Below are 16,256 nucleotides of genomic sequence, written 5' to 3' on the forward strand. Positions count from 1 at the left end.
TAAGGCAATGCTTAACAACCTTATGTTTATCTTCAATTAGACTGCAAAAGAGCCTCTACAAACTCTGTATGTGCACTGTTTCTGTCACCTTTGCTAAGCTGCTCATTACTACTGTGGGCCACTGTTGTGTGTTGTGGTGTGAACCCATCAGCATTAAGAATGAGTAAAATGCCACTGTGGATCGTGATCACCATTCCTCAGCCTCCATGTTGTTTGTATTTTCTGCAGTAATGGACTAACATGGGCTTGGCATATTGAGCTCCTGTATTCAGGAGAGGATCACTGACTAAACGATGGCAGAGGATCAATGTTCACAGACCCCCAGAGAGCTGAGCTGACGCGTGTCTCCACCATCTGCAGACCTATTCCTCCAGCCCCAGCGCTGCTAGACCGGGGTCTGCGGGTCAATCCGAAAGAGAGGAGGAGAGAGCGCTGTAGGAGCTCCCCTCCTGTCATGCATATTCATTGGAAACCCCGTTAAGCAGCTGCAGCACGACGTAGTAGAGGCGCGTAAGCAATGATGTAGGAGATCGTGAGGGACGGGGGAGGGAGCGCTAGCAAGGGAGGGAGGGAGACACAGAGCGTGAGCATCTCTTCCTGGCATTCAAGCTGTCAGTGGAGGAAGACGGAGAAATTCAGCAGCAATATCAACCCCACGCTCTTGAGAAGCAGCACAAGACGACCCTCACCTGTACCCAGAGCTTAACCCTCTCTAGCCATGAACTTCCTTCGCCGTCGTCTCTCTGACAGCAGCTTCATCGCCAACCTGCCCAACGGCTACATGTCGGATCTCCAGAGGCCTGACCCACCTCCACCACCTCCTCCCACTGCTGCCAGCGGAGCGGCTCCTGCCCCATCGGCCCCTCCGGAGGACAGGTCCCCCACCCCTTCTCCAGCCCCGGAGCGACGGCCACAGCCCGCACAATCCAGCGGCTCGGGGTTCTTCAGCTCCATCACCAATGCGGTGAAGCAGACTGCCGCCTCTGCGGGACTCGTGGAGCAAAGTCCTGCCGCGGTGTCACGGAGATTCAAGATCCTGCTGGTCATCGACGAGCCCCAACACGAGTGGTGAGTTTTCTTGCTTTGACCTCGACTTGTTGAGTTGTGCACTATTAGAATTCAAACCAGCTTTGTGCAAAGCTTTGATAAGTTTGCATCTTGTTTTAGAGCTACACTCTCAGTTTTCTCCTGCAATAGTTGATTGGTACCTTGGACAGCACCAATCTTCTTTATGCACCTCTTTAGCAGATGGCTGCATGCAAAGAGGTTTGATTTACAATAGTGTTTGTCACGACGCAGATAAAGCAGATTGAGCACCAGAACTGCTTTCTACATCACAGAGACTGTTTTGATGTTTTCTGGTTGCCATTACAGGCAATGCACATCACAGTCGATGGAAAGTCTCCCAGTGTGAGTTGTGAGCTGTAATTGAGATGTGTCACTGCTAATTGTGATGAGTGTGATGATCCTATCAATGATGATGGAAGGTCAGACTGCTTCAAATATGAATGATCTGCATTTTTATTGACTAATCCTAATTGGTGATTATGAAAGCTCTGCTGGTCACGGGTGTGATGCTCTACAGCAGTGCTGTGATTGATTCGGGAAAGCCCAGTCCAAATGCACCTGATGAATGTTCAGGGTGCATTACCTTAATGAGCTTAGGTCTGTCAGTTACATGCTCCAAAAGACCAGCAGAGACAATTATTCACAGGCTTTGCATAATAAAAATCCCAGAGACACGCTCAGAGAAGAGGAATAACACCTTAGTTACGAGCATGAATATTTGAGTGGCGTTCCTCCAGGGGAGTCAGCACGTGATCTCTCTAAGAAAGCAAATCCAGCTGGGTTTCTGTGGATACTATTGATTTTTCCTGCACTGGAGAAGCCCATAAGGCTTGACAGGACTTACTTAAGAAGCTATTGCTTTTCCTGTAATAAAAGCCAGCCTAGTGCATACACTTGCATTTCATTTAGCAAGACTTTCATGATAGTTCGGTTTATTTAGCATGCTGTAGGGATCTTCATCTTCAGGCCACACGCTGAGCAGTAATCAGTAGGAGTGCAGCTAGAGACGTGTGCCAGGAGATGTGCAGCGAATCTCCAGTGTGTCCTGCTGAATAATCACACAGACGTTATCCTTAGTCACTCCCTTGACACTGGGCTTCTGCCAGAAATCTGTTTGTGCTCATAATCTATAATGATAACTTATCCCTGTGCATTTCATATGATTATCCACATATATGTATGACGGTCAGTCCTGGCATTAAGGGAGAAAGCTTCATTATTTGTAGTCTTCTGTGTAGAGAATCTTACATAACCACCAGCTTCACTCTTCTGTGTGATCTGCCATGTCCACTCAAGGAAACACTAGACGGTGTGCTCTTCTATTCATGCTTTACTATTCCCTGGTTTTCCTAAATTGCTCATTTAAAAAAGTACTAAATTTCTACTTTATTAAGGAGAAAACCGTGCTTTTGCAGAAGACTGGTTTTCTGAACCTCTCTAAGCCCAGAAGGAAGGGAGAAACCCAGTGGTTTGTGTGAATCCAGATCTCAGTCCTGCCCTTCAGTCTCCTCTGTGTAGATCCGGAGAGAGCAGTATAAGGGCAGTCATGTGATGGAGGAATGAGAAGAGACATGGTGAATCAGCACAGCCAGCCCGAGGCTTGCATCTGTGCACTGTGTGTGTGTGAGGATGCTATTATAGCTGGGAAAGCTACATTTCGACACGCAGATAGATAGTTTTCATATTGCAGTAATGTTTATGCGTTTGCATGCATGTTAATATTCCATTCGTGTGTTTTGTTAAGGGGCACCTGTTATGCTTTTTTATTTTAAGCTTTCTTTTAGTAGATGTTTGTGGATATCAACAATCTGTAAAGTTACAGAGTCACTGCCAAAGGGAGTTCATTTCTCCAACAGGAAACACTTGACTTACTCGTCTGTAGTTCTGCCGTTATTTCTGTGACATAGCTATATCATAATGTCACCATACACAATTACATAATGCCCAGCTACTGGCGTTGTCCAGCCCTCAAACAACAGTAGTTTAGTGGTTCAGATTCAGTTGTTGTTGGTTTTTTTAAAGCTGTGAGGGCAATAAAACGTTGTATTGACATCTGACACTAATGCGGTAGTTACTGTAGATACCGTCACACTGTTTACAGCTGCTCACGAAGTGAGTGTTTGACACAAGACGACCGCACACTCAGAGCAGAATGAGTTTTCAGAAAGGCACTATACTGACGGGATTATAGCACATATTATACAGTACTACAGCACAAATATGAGCGTGACATTGTTACACAACGGATCAATAAAATATTAAAATAATAAAATAATTATAGTCAAATTCTCCAACACATCCAGACAACCTGTCCTGCCACCAATCCGCTCGTATACTGTAGGTCGCTTGTCCAAATCCCTGAAATAGACCCATCAGAGCCTATACTACACCTGCGCCCCTATTGACAGCAGGATGTTTTCATATTAATGTTTTGTACTCTTTTATTTGCACTGTAATATGGATTTCGTGTAGCTCAGTGGGTAGAGCATTGTGTTATACAATGAAATGTAATCATACAATCATGGGTTTGATTCCAGAGAATGTAAATGCTCTATAAATCATAATTTAGCATGATTTCTGTGGGGGATAGGTTCGATGTGGTCACTCGAACGAATAAGCCTACTAGTAAAATATGTACGAATTACTGTGAGATTAGTGTAAAAAGTCCACACAATGATTTAAATAATCTCGTGTTTGATTGGAAATGTCAGTTATATGTCATTTCACGATGACAGACACAACACGATACTGTCATTATTTTTACACTTGCTAGAAGGCGCTTAACTTTAAAATAAAAATAAAGGTCGTAATAAGGGGCTTGCGTTTTTTGTAGTCTTACTAATGTGGCGTTGAAAAATAAATTAATTATTAATGCAACCAAGACCAACTTATGAGAAATGAACTGTTAAAAAACGAAAAAGAATTATGAACTAATTTCTGTATCCAATATGGCTGTCATGTAATGTTCTTGAGTCATGTTAAAGATTAGCTTAAAATGAACGAATGGTTCGTGAACAACACACCACTTATAGCAAATAACAAACTGATATTTCAGTCAGAAACTGGCCATGTTAACTGTTTTAATGCATTTTCTCTGAGAGCCACAGTCTGCTTGATTCATGTCTCTGGCCAAGCGCAGGTGTGCTCGTGAGTCTGTGTCCCTCAACACATGGAATATTAACCGTAGTGTAATTCAATCATGTCCTCTGGCCTTATTTTACAGCATCCAAACTCAATCAGCATATGCTCCCATCCAGCACTGCTCTGCTGAGCATCATCAGAAACACAGCACATGCTTCAGCTTCAAACTCTGCATCAGAGGCTCATTCAGCGGCTGTTGAGCTTACAGGTGTAACATATGGGTTAGCACCTAATGCACTGCCATCTATTAAAGCGTAATGCTGAATAATGCTGTAAAAGATGGCTGTTAGGTGTGACATATGGGTTTGTAAATTGCTTCTGTAGTGCTTTGAGCAAAGAAACAATTTCTTATGAAAATATTGGCACTTATTCAAAAAAGTAACATTTATTTGCACACTTTTCACACTGCACATTGTTTCAAAGCAGCTTTGTAGAAAATCATGATGCTAATGTTTATAATAACTTATTATTTTCCTTCTGATACACAATCATGGCATTTGATGCTTCATAATCAAGCCACTGATCATATTCTCACCAAGGCTTTGAAAATGAAGGATGTTGAATTAGCTTTAATTTATTACAAATTAGCCACTGACTGTAATTACATGGTAATGAATGTATTTATTTGATAATAAGGAAGTCTGGAACTATATTACAATCTTTAACCTGTAATAAAGTTTTAATACAGATCAACATGAGATGGACTATTGCAGTTATGTTTATGGTAATATTTAGAGGCCAGTGAAACAGAATCATATCTCAGTAGTCCACTAGTCAAGTCTCGAGGGAAACTTCTGCAGTGTTTCGTAATAAAACAAACAGCTTTCGTGTCATATGATCGGTCGTGTGCTGGTCTGGTTTAATGAGGCTGTTGATGCTCGTGATGTGGCACACATCTGCTCAGATGAAGGACTGAAGGATCAGGTGCAGCCTTCATTTCTCTGGACACTAATGAGACTTGCCTGAAGATTTTCATTCTGTAGCTTAGACAGATTGCTGAAGAAAAATAATTTGTGCAATTATTAGAAACTCTAGGCCAGAACTTTTTAATTGTTTAGTGATTGAGCTCTCAGTATTTTACAGTGCACCAACAATTACTGTACATAATTTCATCAAAAACATCATGAATAATAAAACATGGATTATATTCGAAGTGTTTTAATGATTCCTCATTGGACTGATTTCAGTGTGTGTAATGACTTATTCTCACAGACGCTGAAGGATCTGGAAAACTGCAGAGAATTTTGTCAAAACATTGTCATAAACTGTTGTCAGTGCTAAATACATGATCCAGCTGACTTGTTCATTTCTGTAATAACAGGTCAGAATCTACAGCAGAGGTTTGATGATACAATAATGTGTCAGGAGACTGTACACAGCTGATAGTGAATGATGTGCTGTTCAGATCTCAGAGTTCAGATGATTAAACCACAGTTAAAAACGCCTGAGAGTCAAACATGATAAATGTGACCCTGGACCACAAAACCAGTCATTAGGAAAATTTTAATTAAATTTGAAATTCATAACTTCATAATAAATAATCTGAACTCTGAATAAATGATCTCTCCAGTGATGTGTGGTTTGTTCGGAGGACAATATCTGTCTGAGATACAACTATTATAAATCTGGAATCTGAGGGAGCCAAAAACATCTAAATATTGAGAAAATCATCTTTAAAGTTGTTCAAATGAAGTTCTTAGCAATGCATATTACTAATCAAACATGAAGTTTTGATATATTTGCTGTGGGAAATGTACTAAATAGCTTCATGGAACAGGATCTTTACATAATATGCTGATGATTTTTGTCATAAAAGAGAAATGTATAATTTTGACCCACACAGTGTATTGTTGTGTATTTCTCCAAATACACGTCTGTGCTCCTGAGGACTGCTTCTGTGCTGCAGGACACTGATGATAAAACAACAGATCTGATGCTGAAGATGAGAACAGTAGTGTGGGAATTTGTGTTTGTGGTTAGTGGATGAGATTACTAGTTAAAGATTATTATTATTTGTAGTTAGTATACACATTTCAATACTAATGTCACTTTTTCAAAACTCTTTACACATTTCTCATCACCAGCCTTCAGCTTGGCAGAGATGTTAATTTCACAAAGAGAAGTCTCAAATCAACTTATTCTTGTGTAACACTAGTAAAGATTGTCACTCATAAAACACAGACAATGTTTTCTTTAGCTTTCTTAAAAAAAACACAAAAAACAAGAGTGACTAAATCTATTATTTAGAAGTTACTGCAGTATAAAATGACAGAACATGATAATTGCTCAGTTTCTCTTTTTGTATAGAGTAGATGCTAATGAAGGTCTTCAGCTATATCTCACAGTGTTCCTGTGGCTCGAGTGGTAGAGCATTGCATTAGCAGCGCAAGGTTGTGGGATCTATTCCCAGGGGACACATGTTAGGCGAAAACTGTTAGCTTGGATAAAAGCACATGTTAAATGTATCTTATCATTCTGCTAGTATTTCATTTGTTCGTTTTAGAATATATGACAGTAGATAGCAGTATTATAAGATTTGCTGCCTTCTTCAGTTTTGTATTAGGTTTTGAACTCAGTTATTGTCTCTGAGTGAGAAAGCAGCTCATGGAACTTGACAGATGTAGGCACTGAACACCTTTCGTGCCAGAGAAGTGATAAATGATATGCAGTCTAGGCCACACTGATGCTGTGTGCTCGCGAGCGTATGTGAAGAATAAACATTAGTGGAGAAAACAGATCCTGCAGTATTTACATCACCCGTCCCAGAAATGACGTTCAGATGTCTGTTAATGTGTCCTTAAACGGTTGATTCTGATTGGCTGAATTGAGCTGTTGCTATATTTTCTACTGAGCTGAAGTAGTTTAAGGTGAAGTCCTTTCATGAGAACAGGACGTCTCCTCACACACGCCCCAGGCCCTGTCCCAAATGACACATCTGATGTGCTCTTGCAGACCCATGATGGTCACTGCAAGCCTGTAATATCCATGAGGCTGTAGGGTGTCTCATTTGTCAGTTTCACTTTCATAAAGTTGCTTATGAGTGCATCTCAGAGGACACTACAGCCTCGCTGTACACAGAGTGTGTGTGTGTGTGTGTGTGTGTAATGCTCCTTCTGTTGCTCTGACCCTTTGATTGAATGAAAAATACAGTTATTAGAATAGGATGCACTTACACGCACAGTAACACATAGGATGATAGGATTCAACCTGCATATATAGACATATAAGTATATTTAAAAAAATATGCAAACAAAAATAGGCAAAATATATTAGAAGAAAATATATACATATTTTAGCAAATATACATTTTTGGCTATATGTTAAGTATATATAAAGTTTTTTTTTCCATGTATGGGGCAGGCTAGTTTATCTATGTGAATGCATGTTTTGTGTGTGTGTGTGTGTGCAGGTTGTATGTTTAGTGTGAGTGTTTTAGTGTGTGTTGGTGTGTGCTGATTCACAGACTGTCCTCAGAGAGATCTGTGATGAATGAGCTGCCATTAAAGCTTTGGGCTGAACTGATCACTCCTTCTTTTTTGATAAGACAGCCATTAATATGACTTCTGCTGCTGGGTTTGTGCTTTAAAACCAAATGAACAGACACTGGCATTATCTGACTGGATTGACACGTGAAACACAAAGGTAGGCTAATATTGACAAGCAGTGTATGCTGTATATTATATATTGAGCATTAGTTATGATATCATAATCCTGTGAGAATGTTAGCGATTTGAAATCAGGAATTGATCAACAGAAATCTGTACCTGTGCACAAACATCACAGGGTTTATTCAGTAAAAAAAAAAAAAAAGATCTATTTAAAAGTTTTATTTAAAACAGTAGCATATAAATCATGCATTGCATTACTGTATGTCTAAAATCTAGCTGAAATAAATCTGAAAACCATTTATTTAAAAAGCTAATTATGTTATCATCTAGCATCATGTCACTTAAAAACTAAAATATAATTTGCTCTTTACTAAATAATGAAAGTGCTATTATACTATTATAACTATTATAACTGTACTAGATATATTTAAATTATTATCTATAATTCTGACTAGACTTTCGGCATTTTGAATTTCATAAACATATACTTTTTTGAACACCATCTAGACACTTCATCCGATCTTCACACAAATTGGTGCAGACCTTTGTGACTCCATGCTGCCAAAAACCTAAGAAATTCATGATGATACACTAAAGTGTTCGTCTATAACGCAGCAATGAATGTGACGGTGAGCAAGTGGACGCCCAAGTGGACATGGGACTTTATCCCTACAGTGTGTAGTTACATTGAGCTAAAAGTTTTTGCTAATAATTAAACAATTATGTTAAAAACCAGTACAGACTACAGAGTTAAATGATGCTCAGTTTTCCCATATATGCTTATACATTTTGATACAGACGTACTATATTCCACTAAAATGGTTCACCTTAATGCCTGTACACAGTGCTGATTTAATGCATGAACAGCTTTAGTGAAATGCTTTTTAGCCAGCTTAAAAAAAATAATAATAATAGTAAAATAAAAACACTAAAGAATGAGCGGGATGGTTGTTTTTTATATTGCAGGCGAAATGTAGAAATACTGTCTCTGCATGCTGAATGAACATCAGTGAAATGAATGACCTATCAACTTTTGCAGACAGAAGCCATACATACAATCAACTCTACAGGAGTTAGACACATACTGATCTGTTGCTTGCTAAACGCTTATATGCACAGATTCACATCAGCTCATTCTGAGAAACCATGATGTTAAAAATATGACCCAGATTATATTATATTTGGACTTAGTAGATATAAATATCATTCACTCATCAACCGTCTGTACAGTGTATGGAAACTTATTTCAAGCATGGCCGTTGAGACTTTTTACTGCATAATTTGGACCTTTTTTCTTTTATATCTAACAATCTCTCTTTTTATGTTTTTATTGAAAGCTGAATTTTAAGAAGTGAAGTCAGAATACTGAGAAAAGACTTCACAAGTCACAACTGCGAGATATAAACTCACAATTCTGAGAAGCAATGACAGAATGGGTTAGATAAAGTCACGGTTTCTATTCTGTGCGTCGAAACAGAAAAGTCAGAATTGTGAGATGTTAACTCAGAAATATGAGTAAAAACAAAAACATGTGAACTCAGAGTTAGTTTTAATAACTTGCCAGTTGTTAAGCTCACAATTCTGTGAAAAGGTAACATTGTGATTCTAAAGTTATTTGTTTGTTTTTTATCCCTGGCAGAAGTTAGTCTGCTTCTGAAACTGAAGCTGTTGAGAAACACTGAGCTAAAGTCTGTCTGATAGGACTACATCAGAAACCCCAGTCGTCTGGTGAATCATCCTCATAACTGTGTTTGATAACAAGTGTGTTGTGCTCTCCCCACTCAAATATAACCCAGAATGCTTCAGTTAGCATTCGATTTGATCGAGAAGCAACTCCGCTCAGGCTACAGCTTTTCCAATCTGAAGTAAGAAACCCCACTGTGCACTTTAGTAAACACACAGCCTGGAGAATATGAATGTTTGTCAGCAGCCAAAGACTGTGTGTGAGCTGAACTCATGTGATCTTACAGCTCTGTGTGGAAAGAAAATGATCATCTAGTCTACTGTCCATCTTGATGCAGAAATAATACAATATTGTATCAGGTATTCTGCGTTGAAATGATTGACATAGACAAGTTCATCTCATTTTAGCACACTTCTGTGTATCTTGCTGTCTGTCAGTCATCTTAACATTGAGAGATGTTGGCAGGAATTCATACATTAATATAAAATCATGCATTGCTTCAAATGACAAAGAATAGAGAACAGAAATTGAATATAAATAATGTAATATGCATTTGTTGATTGTTGGTGATTTGCTCAAATCTCTAGCACTGAGTGAAGCTGAGTATGTGTTTATGATCCAGACATGGATGATGTTGGAAATCAAGATGTTATTAACAGTCCTTCTCAGATGATATCAAATAATCATGAAGTGTAACGTTGTCCTTGAAGAATGTTCAGACACAGAAGCTGGCCATGAAGTGTGTGTGTGTGTGTGTGTGTGTGTGTGTAGATCAGGTTTGTCAGCCTGCTGTCATCCTCCAGCGGTCACACACTGAACGAGGCTGTGTTGATGCAAGCAGAGATTAGGAGAAATAATGTGACAGTGCTGTGACAGTTACACAGCTGAGTCACGGCTTCTCTGTGCAAAGACGTAACGCAGTATAAAAGCCAGACTAACCTAAGCCTGCTCTGACCCGCCTCAGCCTCTAGTATCAAATCCTCCAGGTGTAATTCTGTCTGTGTAAATGCATTCATGTCACCTCCGAGCAGCACTGAACTGTAAGAGACATTGTGTGCCACCTTTACAGTGTGAGAAACGCAGAACCTGATTTTACCAAGTGAGACATGTTCCTGGGACAACATCGTTGTTGACCCTGGAACAACATTGTGATTAACCAATCAGATTTGAAGAACCAGTTTATAGATTTTGTGAAGTTTACGCTTAAAATCAGTGTTTGGTGCTTGTACATCAGTGTCATTCATCTATCATTTCCTCTGATTTTAGGGATTACTCATGGTTAAGGTTAGGTTTAGGTGTAGGGATATGGTTAAGAATATATTTTTGGAGTAAAATGTTGTTCCAGGGTCAACAAAATATGTTGACCTAGGAACACATCGAACTTGGCAAAATCAGGACGTGCGTGAGAAACACCTGTGTCAGATTTAAGATTACAAACATTTCATGATTAATGTGAAATACTTCAGAAAGTAGTACGGTCAAACAATTAATCACATCCAAAATAAAAGTTGTTGTTCATATAATTTATGTGTGTGTGTGTGTGTGTGTATAAATATATATAGTATATATACAGTATATATATATATATATATATATATATATATATATATATATATATATATATATTGAAAATATTTGCATGTACATATTTATATCATATTTAACATTTAACATTTAAATAGACACATGCATGTGTATTTATTTATACATAATAAATATAAACAGTACACTCATACATGAGATGTAAACAAAAACTTTTCTTTGATTAATTGGCACTATAAGAAAGATGTAGGGAAATTTTACTGATCAAATATGCTATTAATTTTTACATGATGATTTAGAAACTCAAAAGTGGATGAAGCATGATTTCAGCAGGATTTCTTCTTTCTCTGTCAGTGTAGCAGAGCGTGGTGTGACTCCGGCAGAGATGGAGCTGATCAGGACAGCGAGGGTTAACTCTCTCGTGGTGCGGAAGAGTGTGTGTGTCGCTCAGTGCTTTGATACACACTCTCTTTACTGTAGTGTTACTCTGACAGCAAACTCTGTGTGACTGCTGAAGAGAGGAACACCTCTCGCTGGGGAGAATTCTTCTCAAAGATCTGAGATAATGTAGAGCGTAACTATCACGTCTCTCAAGGTGAGCGGCTATTACAGCATCTGTTATGTCCTTCAGAGATGTGAGTGTTCATTAAATTAGAGAAAACATACAAAGACATACATAGACTTGAAATGTAAATTCAGAAACCAGTTAAGACAAGTTAAGCAATAAACTGTGTGTTTAAATTACAAAAATAAATCTTAAAAAAGTCATAGTAAACCACTTTCCAAAAAGTGAAACATTTCTGAAAACATAGCACTGCATCAGTGTCTCATAAATGGATGCTCTGCAGTGAATGGGTGCCGTCAGAATGAGAGCTAGGTCAAAAACATCAACTATTGGTAGGATTTTGATGTGAGTTACAGATTTTTCACTGGAGCAAGGATTACTATGAATTATGATGGATTATGGTTTTTATGGATATTTTAGCCAGCAGTGACAGTTTGTAGTTAATATCATCTTAATGTTGGATGTGGTTCATCTTGTGTCTTCTCCAGATGTTCACTGATGGACTGGAGTGCTGTGGATTATTGTGATGTTTTTATCAGCTCTCATTCTGACGGCACCCATTCACTGCAGAGCATCCATTGATGACACACTGATGCAGTGCTGCATTTCTCCAAACCTGATCCTTTAAAGGCATAGCACTTTCATCTAGCTCCAAACGTCTATGACTTCCTCTTTTAATCAGTTCACAGAGAACATACTCAGATGGTTTCTGCTGCTCTGAAACCAGAAAGAGAGAGAATAATGACAGAACAGAAAAATGCAAACAGGTTGTGTATTGTGAAACACAATATTTGTAGAGCAATCTCACATCGTTCAGCGCTCGGGGAGATCGTGGCTGTGTCAATGTGAAGTGAACTAGAGAGAAATCAAAGAAGAGTATTGATCCTAACCTAAAAGAGTCTAATCTTTGACAGACCTCAATCTTTCAACAAGAGAGGCCTAATAAACTGTTCAGAAAATCAAGCAGCTCTTGATATATTCTCTGTACATTACTGGGATCTTGTTGTTCAAATGCTGTATACAGGTAATGACACAAGGCCTATCAAGCAGTGCTGGTCAGTAACAGAGTAACTTCAGTACTGTACTTAACTACATTTTTCAATTATCTGTACTTTACTGGAGTAGTTTTATTTGGAGTAACTTTTACTTTTACTTCGCCACATTTCAAAGCATAAGTCTGTTTTTTTCAGTTGTTTGTCAGCACACATAGCCTCAGTTACAGCATGATCTGGATCAGCTAGCCGAGTAGACAAAGATAAATGTTTATTCATAACCATGCTGAAAATGAGTCAATAATGTTAGATAATGTTAACTGTCTAGCTAACGAGCTCGCTGGTGTTAAACTGAGGTATTGAGGTATTTTGGGCAGTATTAATTATAGGATTATAGCCTATATAAAACTGCAAAACAAACATTCATCTATAAGTACTTTATACTTAAGTACATACAAAATCTAGTACTTCTGTACTTTCACGTGAGTAAAACTTTTACTTTTAGTGGAGTAATATTTTATGATATGACTGTACTCGAGTAAAAGATCACCACTGCTATCAAATGATCAATCAACCCCATGGGTCAAGGTACAGTAAATTATGCAAATAAACCCTGACATTACACAGGCTATACCTACCATTGACTATAGTTGGAAACTAGAAGTACATCTCATTTTAGATACAGATCGCCGGTTAGCAGGGAGAAAGTGATGTAGATTTATATAATCATGAGTCAAATTCATCTGTGTGTTATATTTAATGAGAAGTTCTGCTTTGTGTCCATGCATGAAGACTCTCGCCTCATCTAAAACAGTGTGTATCACAGGGACTTCTTCTGTAAGACTGTCTGTCCATGTGCTGTAGTAGTGGAGGGATTGTTACTCAAGTTTGTGTATCAGCAGTGAATAATTCACTCTTTCAGAACTACTGGAACTGACTTCTTCATGGATGTGTCATTGAATTACTAAATTACTAAAATGTTTTACTATTATTCTAGTAAATTGAACTGTTTGATTGGCTGCATCCTTGTGGCTAAACACTTAGAAAGACAAAAAAAAGCTGTAACTGGGGAGATCCCCTTCAAAAGGTGCTAATATTTACCATTTAGGTCATATTAATTATTAGTTTCATATGCACACATAAGATACTAATATGCACCTTTTCAGGGTAAATACAAAGGTTGTAATTTTAAATAATGTTGTAATGTTACTGAAATGTGGACTTTATGATATGCATCTACCACAAATGAATTATAAAGAAACTGATCTAATAATTTTCTTCAAATGCTTGTGAAGTGTAAAGCAGTTGTCTGCAGATGGGAGGTCTAATAACCCGGCACTATATTAGACAAGGCTTATGAAAGACTCGTGCTGTCACACTTCTCTGGGGGCAATGTCTGCCAAACCCTCGTCCTCCAGAGGACTGCAAAGTCATTGGGCAGCAGCGCATGAATTCTGATGGCCTTCGGTTGACACGCGGTGCGTACGTGTCAGAGCGACGGGACGAATGAGAATCCAAAATAACAGACTTTATTTGCACAAAGAAAACCAGACGTAGGACAAAGGAATTGATGATCGACACTGGATGAAGAACACTAAACAAGACACTGCTTAAACACACAACTAAACCAGAGGAAGACGAGACACATGTGGAATCAAACTGGAAGCAGGAACAGGAAGACCAAATTTGGGAATAGGAAAACACAAGGGAAACTAGATCTAAAGGCACACGGGACACATAAGAAACTTAACAAAACACACAGACAAGTCCATGGCATGATATATGTGATATATTCCTGTCAACACACTTCTGACTCCCGGGAAACCCATTCATTCCAGCACAAAGACATGGTATCTGCCAAAAACACATTCACACAGTCAGACAGAACAACAGACACTGACAGCTAAATAAGATTCACTGTTCTGCTAAAAAGCTATTAACTGTTCTTTTTTTTCTTAATTCTTTCCATTTTTCATCAGTCTGAATGGTGTATTGTGGATCAAACATTGGGTTCCAAAAGGAAAGGAAAGAAACTGATTCTAAAATGAATTCAGAAATTGCTGTGTTAAAGCAGCAGTGAATAATTTCTGTCACTAATATAAGTTATAACCAAACAGAGTTGCAAAATAATTAGAAAATAAAAAAAATCTTCCAAGCAAACTATTTGTTGCATTGTCTTGACTGGAATTGTATTGATACATAGTTGTGAAGGTAATATAAATCTGAAGTTTGGAGGGGCATATGCTTTGAGAGTTGCTCTGGTGAGAGTTAAGGTCGTGCTACTGTATAAAGTTAGCTGATGTGGATTAGTGGATGAAAAGATATGTGTATATTGGTTATTTGAACCAATTTATTGAAACAAACTGTCTGAAAGAGCCAGTTCACAGAAACAAATCGAAAAATCTACTTTATTGTTCTACTGAAGAAAAAGTCACCTACATCTTTTTTGGCCTGAGGTTGAGTAAATGACCAGAACTATCCCTTTAAGCCACAGATGTTACACGATTCAGTGAAGTCAAACGATAAATAGCTTACTTGCATTAAAGTCTTGGAAGATTAGAACGTCTGGCCTGTTTAATGATGTCCTAAATCTCACTGAGATCCAGATCGATCCAGGGTGAAGCACCGCAGGTGATCTACAACTGCAGGTCGTCACAAATCACTGATCGATCGATGAAGTCAAACACTTATCCATGTACAGCTACCAGAGAAGGTTTAACCAGTAAACGGCCAAGTACATCTCTAGAGTTTGTAATCAGTGTTTATAGACTGTAACAAGATAATTGTCACGTCAGGAGTATTTTGGCATCAGAGCTGGCACTCAGAGTCTGTGGACGAGGATCGGTGGAGTCTTAATGTGATTCACATTTCAGCGTGTCAGGTTCAGACATGGGGTGGATACGCTTACTGACGCCACGATTGGATTGTCTGTAGGATTTCAGTACGCTGTGATTTGATTAGAGTGTGCTTGAGCTTTCTTCCTGTCATGATAATTGACCTCTTTACTTAGACTTCGTAGCACAATTAAATTTCCCAAAAAGCTCTTGGGACTCATGCCAGCAATAAAAAAGGACAGAACACTGTCCTCAAATAACACAGAACAGACTGATTCAACTCACACGTTTGCCAAATCTCCTCCAAACGCAGCATATCCCACTACAGCCCGTCTCTGTCTCTCGGTCAGCTCTCTCGCTCCTGACCTCATCATCCTGTGCACAGATACGCTCACTAGGTAGTAAACAAACTGCACACTGGGACAGGGCCGACTCAATCCAGTGAGATGACTATGCACAACGTCACTAGACGTCACCGCTGGAATGAATCAACACCAGACATACATCACCACAAATAAACAGTCAGAATGTTCTACACTATGCTAAAGCAGGAAATGCACAAGTTACGATTCATTGGGGGCTCATTTACTTGCAAGAACACTGCTGCTCTGTTTGGTTGTAAATGCATCAAAACCAAAATAAGACTTGTATTCGATGTCATGAAATGCATTAGCTTTTACAATTTCAGTCACTACCAAATGCGTACGCTAATTATAGCAACGCCATTTTAATTTTCTGCAATTTGTCAAGATTTCAGATGGTTAATGTCACAGCAAACACAAAGAGCACCATTCAAAGACAGTGTCTCACCTGAGCTCACAG

At 38.7% G+C, this 16,256-nt stretch overlaps 1 protein-coding gene across 1 annotated transcript in view; it reads left to right on the forward strand.

Annotated features, from left to right (window-relative positions):
• Window positions 1-281: 281 nt before the first annotated feature.
• Window positions 282-16,256, forward strand: part of LOC127968060 (synapsin-2-like) — a 162,658-nt gene continuing 146,683 nt past the window's right edge. The window contains exon 1 of the mRNA XM_052568934.1: window positions 282-1,068. Coding sequence (XP_052424894.1) covers window positions 719-1,068 — 350 coding nt within the window. The 5' untranslated portion in view covers window positions 282-718. The remainder of the gene's footprint in view (window positions 1,069-16,256) is intronic.

Source organism: Carassius gibelio, chromosome B11, assembly GCF_023724105.1.
Source record: "Carassius gibelio isolate Cgi1373 ecotype wild population from Czech Republic chromosome B11, carGib1.2-hapl.c, whole genome shotgun sequence".
In the NCBI taxonomy this organism is placed as follows: Eukaryota; Metazoa; Chordata; class Actinopteri; order Cypriniformes; family Cyprinidae; genus Carassius; species Carassius gibelio.